This window comes from Blennius ocellaris (genome assembly GCF_963422515.1).
Source record: "Blennius ocellaris genome assembly, chromosome: 13".
NCBI classification, from domain to species: domain Eukaryota; kingdom Metazoa; phylum Chordata; class Actinopteri; order Blenniiformes; family Blenniidae; genus Blennius; species Blennius ocellaris.
In genome coordinates this window covers 19,456,971-19,472,120 of record NC_137662.1, presented here as the reverse complement: position 1 = coordinate 19,472,120, position 15,150 = coordinate 19,456,971, and the positions used below count along the sequence as shown (strand labels likewise).

At 40.5% G+C, this 15,150-nt stretch overlaps 2 protein-coding genes across 2 annotated transcripts; one reads left to right on the top strand and one right to left on the bottom strand.

The window, feature by feature from the left end:
* Positions 1-1,692: 1,692 nt before the first annotated feature.
* On the bottom strand, positions 1,693-5,940 carry eef1akmt2 (EEF1A lysine methyltransferase 2). The gene is made up of 6 exons (XM_080507223.1): positions 5,824-5,940; positions 5,244-5,309; positions 4,998-5,112; positions 4,743-4,850; positions 3,459-3,675; positions 1,693-2,448 (listed from the first exon to the last, which is right to left on the bottom strand). The coding sequence occupies exons 1-6, from the start codon at positions 5,931-5,933 to the stop codon at positions 2,351-2,353; spliced, it is 714 nt and encodes a 237-aa protein (XP_080363349.1). The 5' UTR covers positions 5,934-5,940; the 3' UTR covers positions 1,693-2,350.
* An 83-nt stretch (positions 5,941-6,023) lies between these two features.
* abraxas2 (abraxas 2, BRISC complex subunit) lies at positions 6,024-15,074 on the top strand. The gene is made up of 9 exons (XM_080507095.1): positions 6,024-6,101; positions 8,263-8,353; positions 9,352-9,388; positions 9,726-9,792; positions 9,973-10,163; positions 10,271-10,393; positions 10,800-10,884; positions 10,981-11,098; positions 11,720-15,074. The coding sequence occupies exons 1-9, from the start codon at positions 6,030-6,032 to the stop codon at positions 12,289-12,291; spliced, it is 1,356 nt and encodes a 451-aa protein (XP_080363221.1). The 5' UTR covers positions 6,024-6,029; the 3' UTR covers positions 12,292-15,074.
* The last annotated feature ends 76 nt before the right edge of the window (positions 15,075-15,150 follow it).

Here is a 15,150-nt window from a genome sequence, read left to right as displayed (position 1 = left end):
TGTGTTTTACTTCCCAAACACACGGAGCTTACGGATAAACTAGAACACTGTCGAATAAACCACCGTTATAAGAGAGAAGCTGTATTTACAACTACCCACCCCCCTCTTTCTACAGTTGGTACGTTCCACTGTGGTCCTCCCTCAGGCATTTACAATCCTCATGTGTTACTATCGTTTCATTGATGTTAAAAGGACAAATATGTGTTAAAATGATATTTTAAGAAGACAACTCACCTAAAGTTGTATTAGCGGATCCAACTCTCTTGCTGGCGTCATGCTTTAAATAAAACAATGTTCCAAACATCCAGATTTAACTTTGTGCCGCAGTGAAGCTCATGTGGAAGAGTGAGGCATTCCTCAAAAGACACACCAAAACCATGTAGAAGTGCAAAATGGGTGTTTTCCACTCTCACGTACTGCAATGGAAAGTTCCCTTCAAACATACTGAAGTAATTCAATCAGTCCTTGAAAATCCTATTAGAAGACCTTCAAACGTGTTTCCAGGGAGATGACGTTAAAAATATAAATATTTGCAGTATCACACTTGAGAGGTTCAAATGAAAGCATGGTATTTGTGCTGGTAGAGCAGCCAGTGGGCTATGGCATGGAGTCTGAACGCCTTATATGAGTGGAAGGAAAGTGTAGCTTCAAACATGTGCCGCCCCCCCACCCACACCCCCCCAAAAAAGCCCATTCAAAGTGCTGACTGTGGTGAATGCAGTGCAACAGCTTGGTTCAAGCCAGCAAGACCATGGGTTCAATTTATTGGAATAAAACACATTTAGAGATGAATGAATGGAAGAAATGGTCCAAAGTCTGGGCACATGACAGCCTGTTTAACTTGCTGACTGAGTTTAAAGTAAACAAAGGTGCTTGTCGAGACACGATTAGTTACATATCTCAAAAGAACACATAAACATAGAACTTTTACTTTTCAATAGTTTTGCTGTAGAATAAAGTGCCTTCAACTAGTGATGATTTATGTGATCTTTCTACATCAAACATGTTTTTTTTGTTGGCTTTCCTTAGTAAAGCCACCTCTGCAAGGGAAAGGAGTAGGCTATTTTTAATATGCAATTAAACGTTATAACCTAAGCATAATCTGCTCAGCCAAGTGTTTTGATAACTGAATGTTGACCCACTTGAAGGAGCGCATACTTTTATCTCGCTGGAGCTCGATGCAAGACACTTCATTTCATGGGAAAATTTCGGAGAGTTTAAAACATGGGCATCGCATGCACATCCAGGCAGGATATCCAGAGCCTTGTAAATTTCCAGGCAGTAATTCTTGTAAAGCTTGCACGTGTTTACTCAACAGTGCACATCGCCGTCAGCTCCCATTGGGCCACAGGCCCGCTTGCAATTAGGATCCAGGGTTTGGCAGTTATTAATGATGCCATTGAGAAAGGAAATGGCAGACAACCTTCACTCCCACAGAAGCCGTGGCCTCTTATTTATTCATTGTGTCAGACGTTCTTAATCATGGTCCTCGGGAGTCCAAGCGCTGTTGGTTTCCAGCTCAGTCAATTAGGTAGAAGCTATTCTTTGCATGGTATGAATGATGAATGTAATTAACTACCTTGTAAGACAGAACACTGGTTTTCTCGGGGTCAGGACTCACAACAAGGTCACTGCAATATCATTTTAAGGGATACAAGATTACTAATGGATGTACAAAAAAAAAAGCCTAAAGACATATGAAACATGTTTTTATTTGTTGTCCCACATGGTACTATAGAGCTAGACATCAATTCTGAAAAAAAAAAAAAAAGCTATTCTCTGGCTGACTTTGTGTTGCTTTTTCAAACATTGCAAACAAAATAAGTGTCACAAGGTGCAAAACCTGTGTTCACTTATGAAATTAATATAGGCTACATCAAATAAAACAAAACAAAACAAAACAAGAAGACCCCAAAGAATTAGGAAACTCATTTTCAAAACAATATTGTCTGAATTGAATTATCTTTGGAGCAGCTAATTGTGATTGATGGTGTTTAATCTATACTCACATAGTGCAACAGCAAAGGGAATATAGTTGCATTTTTGAATAATTTAAAATAAATAAAATGATCTTGATAGCTGCTGAACAAGCATGTCTTAGAGACATGATTATCATAAGTGGATAAAGAGATATTTATCAACATATTGAAAACATTTTTTTATTACTATTAAGAGAAATGTTCCACCAAGTTGTTCTATATTTGCTTCATTGCAGCTTTTTTCTTAAATCAACATGATTTATATATATTGCTTAAAGAAGACATTACATTCCTGTGTAAAAGAGAGCCAGAGGGAAAAAAACAGGCTTCAAGTCTGATTGACCAGAAAAAGAAATGATCTTCATGACATATCAGTGTTTTCTCTTGAAGATGAGTGCTGCCACAATGTTGCCTTTCTGTCCTCCAAACTGGAAACTTGGCACAGGTAGCTCCTGTACAAACTCAAATCCTGCAAAGCAAGATGAGGGAGAGGGGGGGGGGTACAGGTTGAGAAAAGTTACTTGATGCACTTTAGCATAGCATCAACACACATGCTGCAAATCTCCTCCCCTGGGCTTCCGCTTCATCAGTATAAAGGGGCTTAGATGCAAGAACTGCAAGTCAAGAAATATCCATCCACCATCTGTGGTGCTTCCTGGGGTCTAGTAAAGACAGGCTGTCAGTGTGACAGATGAGCTCTCAAGGCCCTTTGGCCCCCTGCAGGCTCTCCAGAGTGACTGCACTGACACGCGTGACAGCTAATGGAAGCCTGCCGAAATTCTGCCTGCAGCATAACAACCTGCCAGGTAACCGTTGCGAACGTGAAGCCGAGACCGTGTTTTGACTGAGGGTCAGACAGCAGAGCACGCAGATCTACTGCAGCTGCACGCCAGAAAGACACAACCCTTAAATCAAGCCGGCACACTCAAAAGATCAACATGTTTGGCCAGCGCTTTAACCCTTTCACACGTAAACGTGTGCCTAAAAGGTTCCCCATAGACACCGAGTGAACAAAAACAAAAAAAAACAAATTTTGCTGGCCAAAACCCCAAGTTTTCTTCTTCTTTTTACATACATAAAAGAAGGCATATTTTAATTGATTTGGCACTCAACATAGGATATTACACTGAGTTCTAAACACAGCATGCAAATATAACCAGGGTATCCTAAGACCTATTCAATATTGTTAGAACAACTTTTTACATTTCACACAACATCCCAGTTTTTTTTGTTTTTGTGTGTAGAAATTTAAAAAGGTTAATCTCTCCATGTATACCTGACAAGGGACTGATTATAACACTATAATCAAATATAAAATCAGCCATGGGTGTTAAAACAGCATCCATTTAGATATTGATAGACGAAGACGGGCTACATAGTAAAACTAAATATGTTAACTCCAGCCATTGCCCCCCACTTACTTTCATTACAGATGTGTTATATTGCCATATTTTAAGGAGTTTTGTCATTTCTTCTCACCTTCACTGAATCTCTCCAGCAGCTGCTCTTTTGTCCAGTTACAAGACGTGATAGAAAAAAATCCTTTGTCCTCCAGGGCATCTTTTAGAGTTTGGATATACAATATCTTGCCTTCCGTTTTGTTGTTTGGATTCAAACTGATTGCATCAAACGTTCCTTTGTCGATGCAGACATCAAAACCCTTCAGCTCTCCTTGGCTGTTCAAAAAATCCATCTCCTGAAATCAAAGCAACGGGAGAATAAACCTTTAGCAGCAGTTAATTTGATGGGCATTTTCTGACCTGCCACACCACCGGTGATTGGACATGGGGCAGAATACCAGACCTCCAGGGTGAGTTCAAGAGTCACATTATGAGAAATGGCTCACAAAATATGACATTTAACTGGAGTTCAAAAGAGACTGACTCGTCTGTATATTGTTGCAACGGATCTGTGTGCGAGTCGATAAAGTGGAAAATAAGCAGGAAGATGCTAAACAAATGGATGAAGATGAAGTGTCAAGGCAGCAGCAGACGGTGCCGAATGCAAACAGAGACAGGGCTTCACATGGATTTAACACTCCGAATGACCTCCGAGAGAAAAGTACATTCACACAAGTTATTTTGGCAAATTAGAAGAGTGTGGATGCCAACCTACCATTTCCCTCTCACATACACAGACACAGCCACTACGCTGCCTCCGTCCACCTAAAGTCAATATTGACATTAATGGCAGCCTTTCTGACCAAGAAAAGCACAGTGATGCACATAACATATATGCAACTATATTATGGACACTTGAGAGGAAAACTCACTCATCACCACCCTCTTTAGCCAGGCCTGCATTTCTACCCTGTTTTTCTTGCATGTGTATGTTAGTAGGGGATGTGTTAAATCCTGCAGGGTCATTTGGGTTTTGAGGTCTAAAGACGCCCATTGCAATTGAGGACTTGCTGCTATCCGATTCATGCATCACCTGTTTATTGGTAGACCCTTGGCAAGACAAAACATTCAGGCGGCTTTATTGAGACACATTTCACAAGTATTTCTAATGTATTCTAAACTGAAATCTTTGGTATTATTGCACAATTTCACATGTGAACTTGAACAAATAAAGCATGTACAATGCACTTGGGACGCTTTTGTTATCCATTCTTCTTTTATACCACTTCATCCACTTAATGGGGGGGGGGGGGTAGCCACTCATTATAACATTTAACGGCAAAGGTGCTAACTGGGCAGCAGTATTTTTTTTATCGTGAAAACGAAGTGCAAATCTATAAAGTGTAAAAACAACAGAACTCACCTTTACAGGGACACTGGTTAAATCCTCTGCTTGTAGAACACTTTTGGCCAATTCCACAGATGTTGGGGAATAGTCTATACCAGTCAGATTCTTGTATCCATGTTTAGCCTTGACACAAAAAAACACATTGGGCTGTTAATATTTTCTTAAATTACTCAAGGTTCTTTTAGTCTCTTTCTTATCAGAGTTTTGTAAAAAAATTTGTATTGCAGGTGAAAGCAGAACACAAACAACTTTTATGTTCAGCGTTCGCACCAGTTCAACTAAGAATGCCCCGTTTCCAGTGCCAATGTCAAGAATTGAAGCACTTTCAGGGATCTTGGCGTTATCCATCCATCGCAGCACACGGCTCATGCTCTCCTCCCCAAACCTGACAAGAGGAGCAGACTTCAGTACAAAAACAAGCTCTTGTCACTGTCCAAAAACAATGTATAAAGTATTTTGCTTTATGGTTTCCATTTATGAAACAAATACACTCATTCATCAGCAGAGTGCCATTACCATATCTCACCGACATCGCCAATGTCTTTGAAGGTCTCAAGTTCTCTTTGGTACGTGTCCTCCCAACTGTTGGGGAAAAAAAAGGTGCAGCAGGTGTGACGTTAAACAGCACTCTCCCCTTTTTCTTCCCACATCAACATCATCACCCAAGGCTGCTTACTTCCGCCTCGGAACCATTCCTCACCCTGAACAGCACATCCATACTGGACAATACTCTTGTTGCACGTTGTCTTGACTCATACAATGCTCTTATGTACGGCATCCTTTACCATACAGATCCGTCCATAAACGTCATAAACTGGCCCAAAACTCGATTGCTTGCGTCAACTCCTGGAAACGTGCAGTTCACCACCATACGTGTATTTTTCCCCTCTATCCATCAAACATTACATATTGTACTTTTCAGCCCCGTGTAACCACAGAAAGGATAGAATGTTAAAATAAGTAACGGACATGAGCAATTTTCCAAATATGAGCCTGCAGGCGGTGACTGCGGCTCGTCTGGATGCTGCTGCCTCTTGTAACTGTAGAGCGCGCCGAGGAAGGATTATAATCACAAACTACCATAAGCAACACTTACTACTCTTTAGTTCCGAGTTCCGAACTACCAAACTCTTCCTCTGAGGACCTGTCTTCCTCTAAGCCGGAGTTATTTTCACCGCCATGTGAGCTTTGTGCCGCGTCCTCCATGCTGGACGACTCGCCTACATTTCCCACAATGCGTTGCGCTCGCGGAGCGTGACTGCAGCCGCGGGGGGCGTTGGGATTGATGGGGATGTTTCCATCATGGCGGCGTCCATTTCAGGTTATACTTTTAGTTCTGTGTGTTATCACAGCGCCAACAGCAACTCGGATCACGTACGTATTTCAGACTGCGTCTGTTGACTTTTATGTTGTGGTATTCGAGGGACGGGCGGCTGGGAGACGCCTGTGATCACGAAACGCTTTCAGCTTGTGTTGATTTCCAGTGTCATCATCCTGTTGCTGTGAGCTAGCTTCGGTTCCGTCTATTTACCGGCAGGTTGGCTCCAATCAGACTAAAACAACTTAAATTAACTGTGTTCCGTCTCGTGTCTCTGCACGAGTCTGTGGAGATTTATATACCAGTCACGCTAAGAGTTGCATTGTTGTTGGTAAAGTTTAGAATTCCAGGAAATATCTAGTAGCTGGCTAACTAGCATCTGAGCTTAAGCTACCAAGTCAAGTGACTTCCGTGTGTGTCGGTGCCGTTCATATCTAAAGCCAGACCGAGCTGTCATCCCATGTGTTTAGTCCTGGCAGAAGCGCGCATTCACAATTATTTCGCTTTCGGGTAAACGTTGGACACTTGCTTGTTGTTTCCTTGACGGAGCATTGCTAAAGTAGCCCATTAGCAACTTCGCTGATGTTAATCAGCTTTGTTTGGTCGAAATTTCAACCTAAAAAGAAAAGTACTTTTGAAGTTGTATGGTTGACCTCGTAAAAGGTGTCGCTGGGAGAAAATGTTTTGCAGATGTTGGAACAATCTTTAACACACATGCTGATGTTAAGTCTTCTTCGGTATCGTTGTTTACGTCGTCGCTGCCCCTGTAAATACTTGTAAAGTCAGCCTCGGCAGGTGGAGAGTCGCTTGAAGTTCTTCTACATTCCTGTCAGGAACATTACGAGCTGCTCTCATTTCTCACTTGATTTCAACGCGCCACACTTTATTCATTAAACAAGTGATCTGGCATTAAACTTGAGTTTACATACGATCTGTTACTTGCAATCATCATAGTTTATACATTCATTACAAAAACACCCACGGTTTGATCCTTTTTGTATCGTATCATGTTATAAATGATATTCCCTAATTTAAAAATCACATTGGTGTGTTGCCTTATGTGTTAAATATTTTTAATTTTCACAAGATTTTAAAATCATTTTTACAAAGAAATGCCATCATCCAGTTGGTGTGTTGACAAGGACAGATCAGAATTAAATGGTTGTAGTCAATGGTGAGAAGTAGAATAGAAAGACTTTATTGTCATTATAAAATGTACAACAACATTGAAGAGCTGCTCCTCTCACAGTGCAAATGAAAATGTAACAAACACGAATAGTGCAATATGACAATGGGGTCACTGTTTGTTGTTTGTGATGTGCAGAGTATGTGTGAATCAAATAATATATGCACCTCGTGATATTGCTCTGACAAAGAAAGAGTATTTATTACCATTACTTATGCATTTGCTGACATCTGCATTAAAATGTAATTTATTGTGACGTCTGCTGATGGGTAAGACCCATTAAACTATTTCCTAATGGATTAACAACCAATGTGTTGCCATAAGCCTATTGATATTGTAAACCCACTTTAAAAAATGTTATTTCCTCTGCTATTAGGAAAAAAACATCAGTATTGATATCAGTCCAGTTTCTCAGCCCCCTGTTTGGAACACCCTTTAAATAGAAATGTTCAGATAGCTTTCTTTGAATCATTTCCATTTCTTCTTTATGCAGCAAAGAGCAAACTTCAATCAAATGCACCTTAGTATTTTTTAATAGCTATTGCACTTTACTCCAATCTGTTTTTACATATTCTGCATTTAATCTTTTCCAATGTGTCCATAGTAATCTGCATTTTATCATTTTACCTGTTGTATGCTGTCAAATGTGTTGGTTTTTAGATATCATGATGTGACATGTGGTGTTGAGTTCCTGGCCAAGTAAAGGAAATGTCAATCTCATTGTGTCCTTTGTTGTTAAATTAATGTTAAATAGAAAGAAAGTACAAAGTGTTTTCCAACTCAATTAATTGAGTTGGAAAATTCTGGCACTTAAAAAAAAAAAAAAAAAAAAAACAATCTTCCAGTTATTTTCACTGTCACACATTTCGACCAGTTTAGTTTCAACAGTGAAGCTCGAACTGTAGTGGTAAAACACAGAAAAGTTGTTGCGGAACCTTTAAAAACAGAGCTTTTCAACACTCCTTTTTAAAATCATTTGAGTTATCGCTGCATCCATGTCTTAACTGGTTTGTCCCAATGTCTTTACGCAGGAGGGCTTCCTGTTAGGAGACGTCAGGCAAGAAGAGACGGTCAGCATCAGTGACACACAGATCAGTACTGCAGAGTTGCTCCAAGTCGTAGGTAAGCTCCACAACGCAGACTGTCTGAAGCGATAACAAGCTGCTTGATGACACAGCTTACTTTTTCAGGTTGGATATTTTGGCATGTCACAGCAAGGAACGCACAGGTGTGAATAATAAAAGTGATTTATGGATAATCCTTTGCCTGATTCAGTATCTTGAACCTCGTTTGTCACGCTGCCATAACAAACTGGGTCACCACAGTACAACAGAGCTATTGTCGCTGGGTAATCCTGCTGTGACAAGTCACATTTTCTGCCACGAAAATGCTTTTTTTCCCCCGCTTTATTTATTTATTTATTTTAAAAGACACAGCTTGAATCAGAAAAACAGGTAATGAAAAATATGTCTCATCATCCACCTACACTTCTGTTTTCACTTCCACTGGTGGTTAAAAGCTCCTTGGAAATATTGTGTAGTTGTGTGAAAGTGGATGATCTAATCCTTGCATAATTCATTTGACCACTTCATGATCCTTCCATATAGCACAGCTGAACTTTGATGAGTAATTATGAACTACGTGTGATAAGTATTTGCAAATAATCCATCAAGATAAATCTTCAGATAGAGCTAAATAAAGTGGTTATATAATATAGTTATTCCCACCACAACACAGGGTCATTTAGATTTTCCTTTACAGACTTTACATATATTTTTCAACAAGCACGTATGACAAAGTGTAATTCAGAACATTTACCAGCGTTAGTGTTACATTTTACAAGGATTACTTCTGCTTTTGGGGAAAATATTTTTGCTGTTGAACTCCTATTAAAGAGATTCCAATACAATCCTCAACTAAAAGTCTCCCCTTTTGACTTCAAGATCCCATGATAATTGTTTTTCTAAATTTGCTATTATCTGTATGTAAGAGATTCTTGAATGAAGAAATATAAAGATTCCTAAGCGAATGCAATGTTTACTTCTGCTGTGGGTTCATACGTTTCACAAATATGTATTTCTTCATAATGTAACAATCTTCCATTGTTTTTTCCCCACCAGAAATCCATAACCACGATCCTTGTGCACAATTATTTAGGTAAGATATGAGCACCATTCCTTTTGCAGAGTGCATGAATAATGTCTGACTTATAAAAGGTCATTTTTGCAGATTTATTATTCATAACTAAATGTGTCCTCAGAAGCTCGTAATGTTTTACTTCTCGGTCACTGTAAATATTCTAGTGCAGTGAATAACCGCATCAGTTATCTTCCATCAATCCTCGCGCAGGCTGCTTTAATTTGTCATTGGACAGTAGATGGCTCCATCAGACAGCGCTGAGTAATAGAAGTTGGCTGAGGCTGAGGCTGAGGATGAGCAGGGACATGATGAATCCTTTTGAACTCGCCTGTTTTTTCTCCTCCGCTCTTTTCAGTTTTTATGACTACGCAGGTAAAGTCAACGAGGAAAATCTCAACAGAATTCTTAAAGATAGGCGGAAAGTGAGTCACCTTTTTGTTTTACCACTTTGACTACAAATACAACACTGTCATTTTAATTTTCCCCAATACTTTTTACCATTTTTCTTTCTTTCTTTTTCTTTCTTTTTTTAAAATCCATGAGCATGTTGCTCTGTGTGAGATGGTGCTGGATTTAACCCCATTGTGTCCCCGGCTGTGTAGAATGTCATCGGTTGGTACCGGTTCCGGAGGAACACGCAGCAGCAGATGTCGTTCAGGGAACAGATCATCCACAAACAACTGACTCAGCTGCTTGGTGTGCCCGACCTAGTCTTCCTTCTCTTCAGCTTCATCTCCACGGCGAACAGCTCCACACACGCTCTGGAGTATGTGCTCTTCAGACCCAACCGCAGGTAAAAACTGCATTGATAGCATTCCAAAATTATAAAATTCTCCCCACAATAGGAGTTTTAATTGTGGCTTTGCAATATGTTGTTTTGGTTTTTTTTTTCCCATTCAGTAGGTACAACCAGAGGATTACTCTCACAATCCCAAACCTTGGCAACACAAGCCAGCAGGAATACAAAGTCTCCTCGGTGCCCAACACCTCACTCAACTATGCCAAGGTCATCAAAGAGTATGGGTAAGGTTTTAATGTTTCACTCCCATTATTGGATTTATTTTATAGTGCACATGTAAGTAACATAAGAAATAACCTTGCTGTTACTTTCATACTACCCGGTGACTCTTTAATGTTTTCTTTTTATTTGTTTTCCACAGATATTTTGACTGTCGCTTCTGTTTTCTTTTTTCCTAGTTTTTTTTTTTTTTTTAACTCCTACAAAAATGTGGTAGAATGATTTAAATACAATGTACGAGTAAATGTGCACAGAGACATTGATCTATTGAGGAAAGAGCTTGGTGTGTTAATCCAAATAATCAGAGAACTGCTGTTTTGATCCAACTTCTTTTTCAGATAATCTTGATTACTAAAAGGTGTAGGCTTGTGCTCTGTAATAATAATCTTGATTTCTGCACTATGTCTGCAGAGCGGAATTCTTTGACAACGATGGCGTGATGAAAGATATTCGAACAATATTCCAAGTCTACAGTGCGCTGCAGGACAAAGTTCAAGTGAGTCGCTGGTGGATTCACTTAAAGTGTGTTATTTGGTCAGTGAAAATGCTGCCACATCGTGTGACCAGTTCCGCCTGTTGCTTCCATCTTCAGGCAGTGTGTGGGGAGGTAGAACAAAGTGAGCGTGTTAAGGAGAAAATCCAAGAGGACGTGAACAAAGTCAAACAACAAATCGCTCTCAGGAAACGTAAGACGGCAGAAGAGGAGAAAAGTATGTATCTTTGCCAGATTTGATGCACTGGCTATTGTTAAAACCCTCATATAAAGGTTATTCGCTTTGGTGTCCAGTGAGAAGAAAGATGGAGGAACATCCAATCTCATGAAATAATCTTTATAATTTCAGGTTCGGCGTTTGTGATTTTCCTGACCTGGATAAAAAGGGGCTTGGCATGTACTATCAATAATCTAAAATATTGATAGTACATTTAAAGGCACCTGTAGATGCTGTATGAGGGCTATAATGAAAGTCAGTAACTGGAAGAAGGAAAGTGAAAATATTTAGCATAGAATAAAACTTTTATTATGAAATTTACTTTGGCCTCAAGACATCATTGAAAAAGTCCAAGAACAAACTTCATAACAGCACATGGGTATGTGAGCTCTCTGTGGAGTGTTCACAAAGCCTTGGATTGTGTTTTCCAGGTTGTCCTTGACTAAGACACTTCATCTCACTCGCTCTAAGGTTGTTTTCTTGTTAATGCTTTGGATAACACTGCCTTCCAAGATATGTATTTTTCTAGTTTTTCGATTTGCTCTCTTGCGTGTAAAAACATTTTGAAGTTGAACCTTTTTTTTTTGTGTGTGTGACCTCTTTCTCTTTCTTTGTTGACAGGGCTGCGTGAAGCTCAAAATGCAGACTCTCATTCCGCGCCAGAGGAGAACACCGAACCTTCAGAGGCCTCTCTTCTGTCCAGGATATCTTTCCCAGCCCCCTCTGCCCCGGAGCGACCCAGTACCTCGCCGAACCCACCGTCCTACACTGACCTTTTGTCCCAGGACGACTCTTTGCTCTCCTCCACTTCCCCGCCGACGAGCGCCGCGCTTTTACCCCGGCCCCAGGCCGTGGGTTCTCCGGGACACCCTACCCCCGCCCCACTGGGCATGGGCCTGGGTCTGGGCCACGGGCTGGGCCTCGGCGTCAGTCCGAATCCCGTCGCCCCTCCCAGCACTCCCTACCTGGGCAATGGAGACGGGTCGAGCTCCGACTCGCTGGACAGACAAGCCGCGGGGCAGGAAGACGACGAGGAGGACGACGACGGAGACGAAGACGAGGACAGTAGCGAATACGAGAACTTAGTGAGCGAAGCCGCTCATCTGCCAGTTGTCTCCGCTAGCGTTTTAGCTCAAGGCCGACCAGCTTCCCTCAGCCCCGACGGGGACGCCCGTGGCTCACAGACCACATAGAAACATGCCCCCCAGGGCGTGAAAGGGACACTGACGTGTGACACACCGTGACAGGTGTGGGAATCTGAAGCAATCAAAGATAGGCAGATATTTAAAATACAAAAAAAAAGAAGTGCCAGTCCTGAAAGTGAAAGGCATGTGCAAGTGGTGTCCCGCTGTGTTTCTTTCCATTTGTCCCAGTTTTCGAGTCTTACTGGGCTTTCGCAGGCGTAAAAGGTCCATTGCACTGAGGGGGAAGTCGTTTGTTTTCATGTTTCCTTTGCTGTTTGGCTGATGGAGGTATGCAAGTGTGACTCTGTCGGGTTTCAGGATCAGAGTTGATTATGGCGCCGTGATTTATGCCAACTGGTTGGCACTGGCTCCTGAAACAGGCCCACACTTTCTGTACGCCTTGTCTCGTTTGATCTTTTCTTTCACGTTCACACCGTCGAATTTGAGCACCCTCTCTTGCATTGCCTCTTGCACTAATTTATTTTGCTTTCTTTTTAAACAGCCCCATCAACAAAGCAAAGGGAGAAATAATGTGCGGCCTTCAGTTTTTGAGAAAAGTAGACAAATTAAGTTTTTATTTTAAAAATTGAAGAAAGAAATTATATGTATATGTAATTACAAATGTCTTTAACGTGCACGTTTCCCTCATTTGTTTCAGCTTGTTTTCATGTTCCAACAGTTTTTGATCATAGTTATCAATATGACTGGTGAATAACAGATCTCAAAACTAAATTTACTCTGCCACTTCTATCATGGGTGCTTTATCTATACGTCTATATTATTTTTTTCTTTTTTGTCAGATTAACAGCTAATCAAATTTGACAATGTCAATGTCTTGTTCTTGGATAACACTGAAATTGTATGCGCTTTTCTGCACTAAACAGAATCTAAGATTTCTTTATTATTGTGCTATACCAATGCTGACATGTTGTGCCACTTGAGTAGTCCTCTTCTTCGATCACCCTGAGCCCAAGTCGGCTCAGCTTTTGTGCATTGTATGGGGTTCACAGGGCAAACAGTACTGTAGCTTTACTAACCGGACGCTTAAGGTTCCCTTCTGCTGCTGCAAAACAGAGCTGCCACTAAAAAAAAAAAAAAAACAAACAGAAAAAAAACTAAATACTGCATCTGTCTGTTCTTCTTCTTCATATAATCTCTGGCTGCTGCTTCAACTTTATATTGCTGGTTGTCTCAGTACTACTGATCATGTTTGTATAACCACTTTAAACTCACTCCTCACGGACTTATCCTCTATTAAAGTCATAGCAGAAGGCTGGTACCCCCCTGTAGTGTGTGAATTGCAATTGTAGACGGACACCGAGCAGCCTCCCTTCTTCTTTCGTCTTTGCGTAATCGACGGCAGACCTTGCGTATTCAGACCTGCTATACTTCTATGGACCTGGATAATGTGATGAAAACATTGTGACCTTGCTTTAGTATACAGTGCCTTCCACTCAGGGCAGTTTCTGTCTGCACACAGAACAAATTCATAGATCTCTCTGTCTCTTGAGAGGTTCAATCATTGCTTACAGTTGTATTTTTTTTCTCTGTCAATAACCAACTTCTAGCATTTTTTTTTCTTCTTAAATTTTAGTCCTTTTTTTATGAAGTGATGTTTTTGTCTACTTGGTACAACTTGACTGCTTCCTAGACCTATTTCCACCTTTATATTTTACTGATGGCTTCCAAGTGGACCTGTATCTAATGGTTGTGAATGTTACTCTGCTTGCTTTATTATTTGGAACTGGAATTATGACTCTAAGGCCGAAGGGCATTTGTGTAGCAACTGAACAAGCCTGCATGGCTAAATTGATAATGAGTTCAACTGACATCCAAATGACTGCTTTTTAAATATCTCTTTTTTTTTTTTTTTTTAATTAAAGGCAACTGTAACAAGGTATGGATTGATTAGGACATGCTCCTTGCATGAAGGGGTTAACTCTAGACACTGTTGTATTCAGCATGGATGCACTTTTGCACTGCACATGGAGGGTGTCTTAAGATTGCAAGGAGGTTGCACACAGTCTTAAAATCTAAACATTTTGCAGCAGAAGGTGCTTTGCCTTGTGAATAAGTTTTGTTTTCTTTATAATCTGTTTGTATGTCATGTTTTTTTTTTTTTTTTTGCCTTGGAGTTATTTTACCCTGTTGTGTAATGCCAACGAATCACTGGTCGGGAACTGGCACTCAAAATCCTGCTTAATTATCACTCCGAGTAACAACAATCACACCACATGAAATGGCAAAATCAGAGTGTGGTTTTCTCTGAGTACTGGAATATAATAAAGAAATGATGAATGTATAGTAGACACAGAGTGTGTGGGGGGGTAGCATTTAAGCAGCACTTACTATATACACTTGTCTCAGTTGAGTGTTGTGGTGGTATAGATAATGCTGGTCCTCGCACCCTCCATGATTAGTTATTATGCCTTTCTGTATCACATCCTCTGGTTCATCTTTAACTCTGTGGTAAGAAAGAAAACCAGCAGGGCTTCGTTACAGAAATTAACAGGCATAAAGTGTGAGAGGACTAACATTGTTAGGATCCTTTACCTTTCAATATCCAACTTAATGCATATATACAAACATGTACCCATACTACTGTATGGGGTGACCCTTCCCTTCCTCCCCGTAGTGGGCCATCAACATCAATAGCTCCCTAAAGCACAAAGACCAGTGCACAGCTTAAATCTCCCTGGCTTTTATCTGGGTTTATGTATCCGAAGAAAGTTGCCCAAGAAATTGCTCGGATAAGCACAGAGAAATCCGTTCTTAAACTGGGGATAATAAATGAGACGTGCATATGTGATATGATGTGCCTGTTTTCTTGTTGGCGAACGTGAATATTGAGACCATTTTGAGAAATTA

Excerpts from the sequence above, each read along its gene's own strand:
- eef1akmt2 (XM_080507223.1), bottom strand. The coding sequence starts at position 5,933 with ATGGAGGACGCGGCACAAAGCTCACATGGCGGTGAAAATAACTCCGGC. Across the intron at positions 4,851-4,997 it reads GGGCATTCTTAGTTGAACTG|GCTAAACATGGATACAAGAA; the intron begins GTGCGAACGCTG and ends TTTTGTGTCAAG. Across the intron at positions 2,449-3,458 it reads GCTGGAGAGATTCAGTGAAG|GATTTGAGTTTGTACAGGAG; the intron begins GTGAGAAGAAAT and ends CTTGCTTTGCAG.
- abraxas2 (XM_080507095.1), top strand. The coding sequence starts at position 6,030 with ATGGCGGCGTCCATTTCAGGTTATACTTTTAGTTCTGTGTGTTATCAC. Across the intron at positions 9,389-9,725 it reads CCTTGTGCACAATTATTTAG|TTTTTATGACTACGCAGGTA; the intron begins GTAAGATATGAG and ends CGCTCTTTTCAG. Across the intron at positions 9,793-9,972 it reads TTCTTAAAGATAGGCGGAAA|AATGTCATCGGTTGGTACCG; the intron begins GTGAGTCACCTT and ends CCGGCTGTGTAG.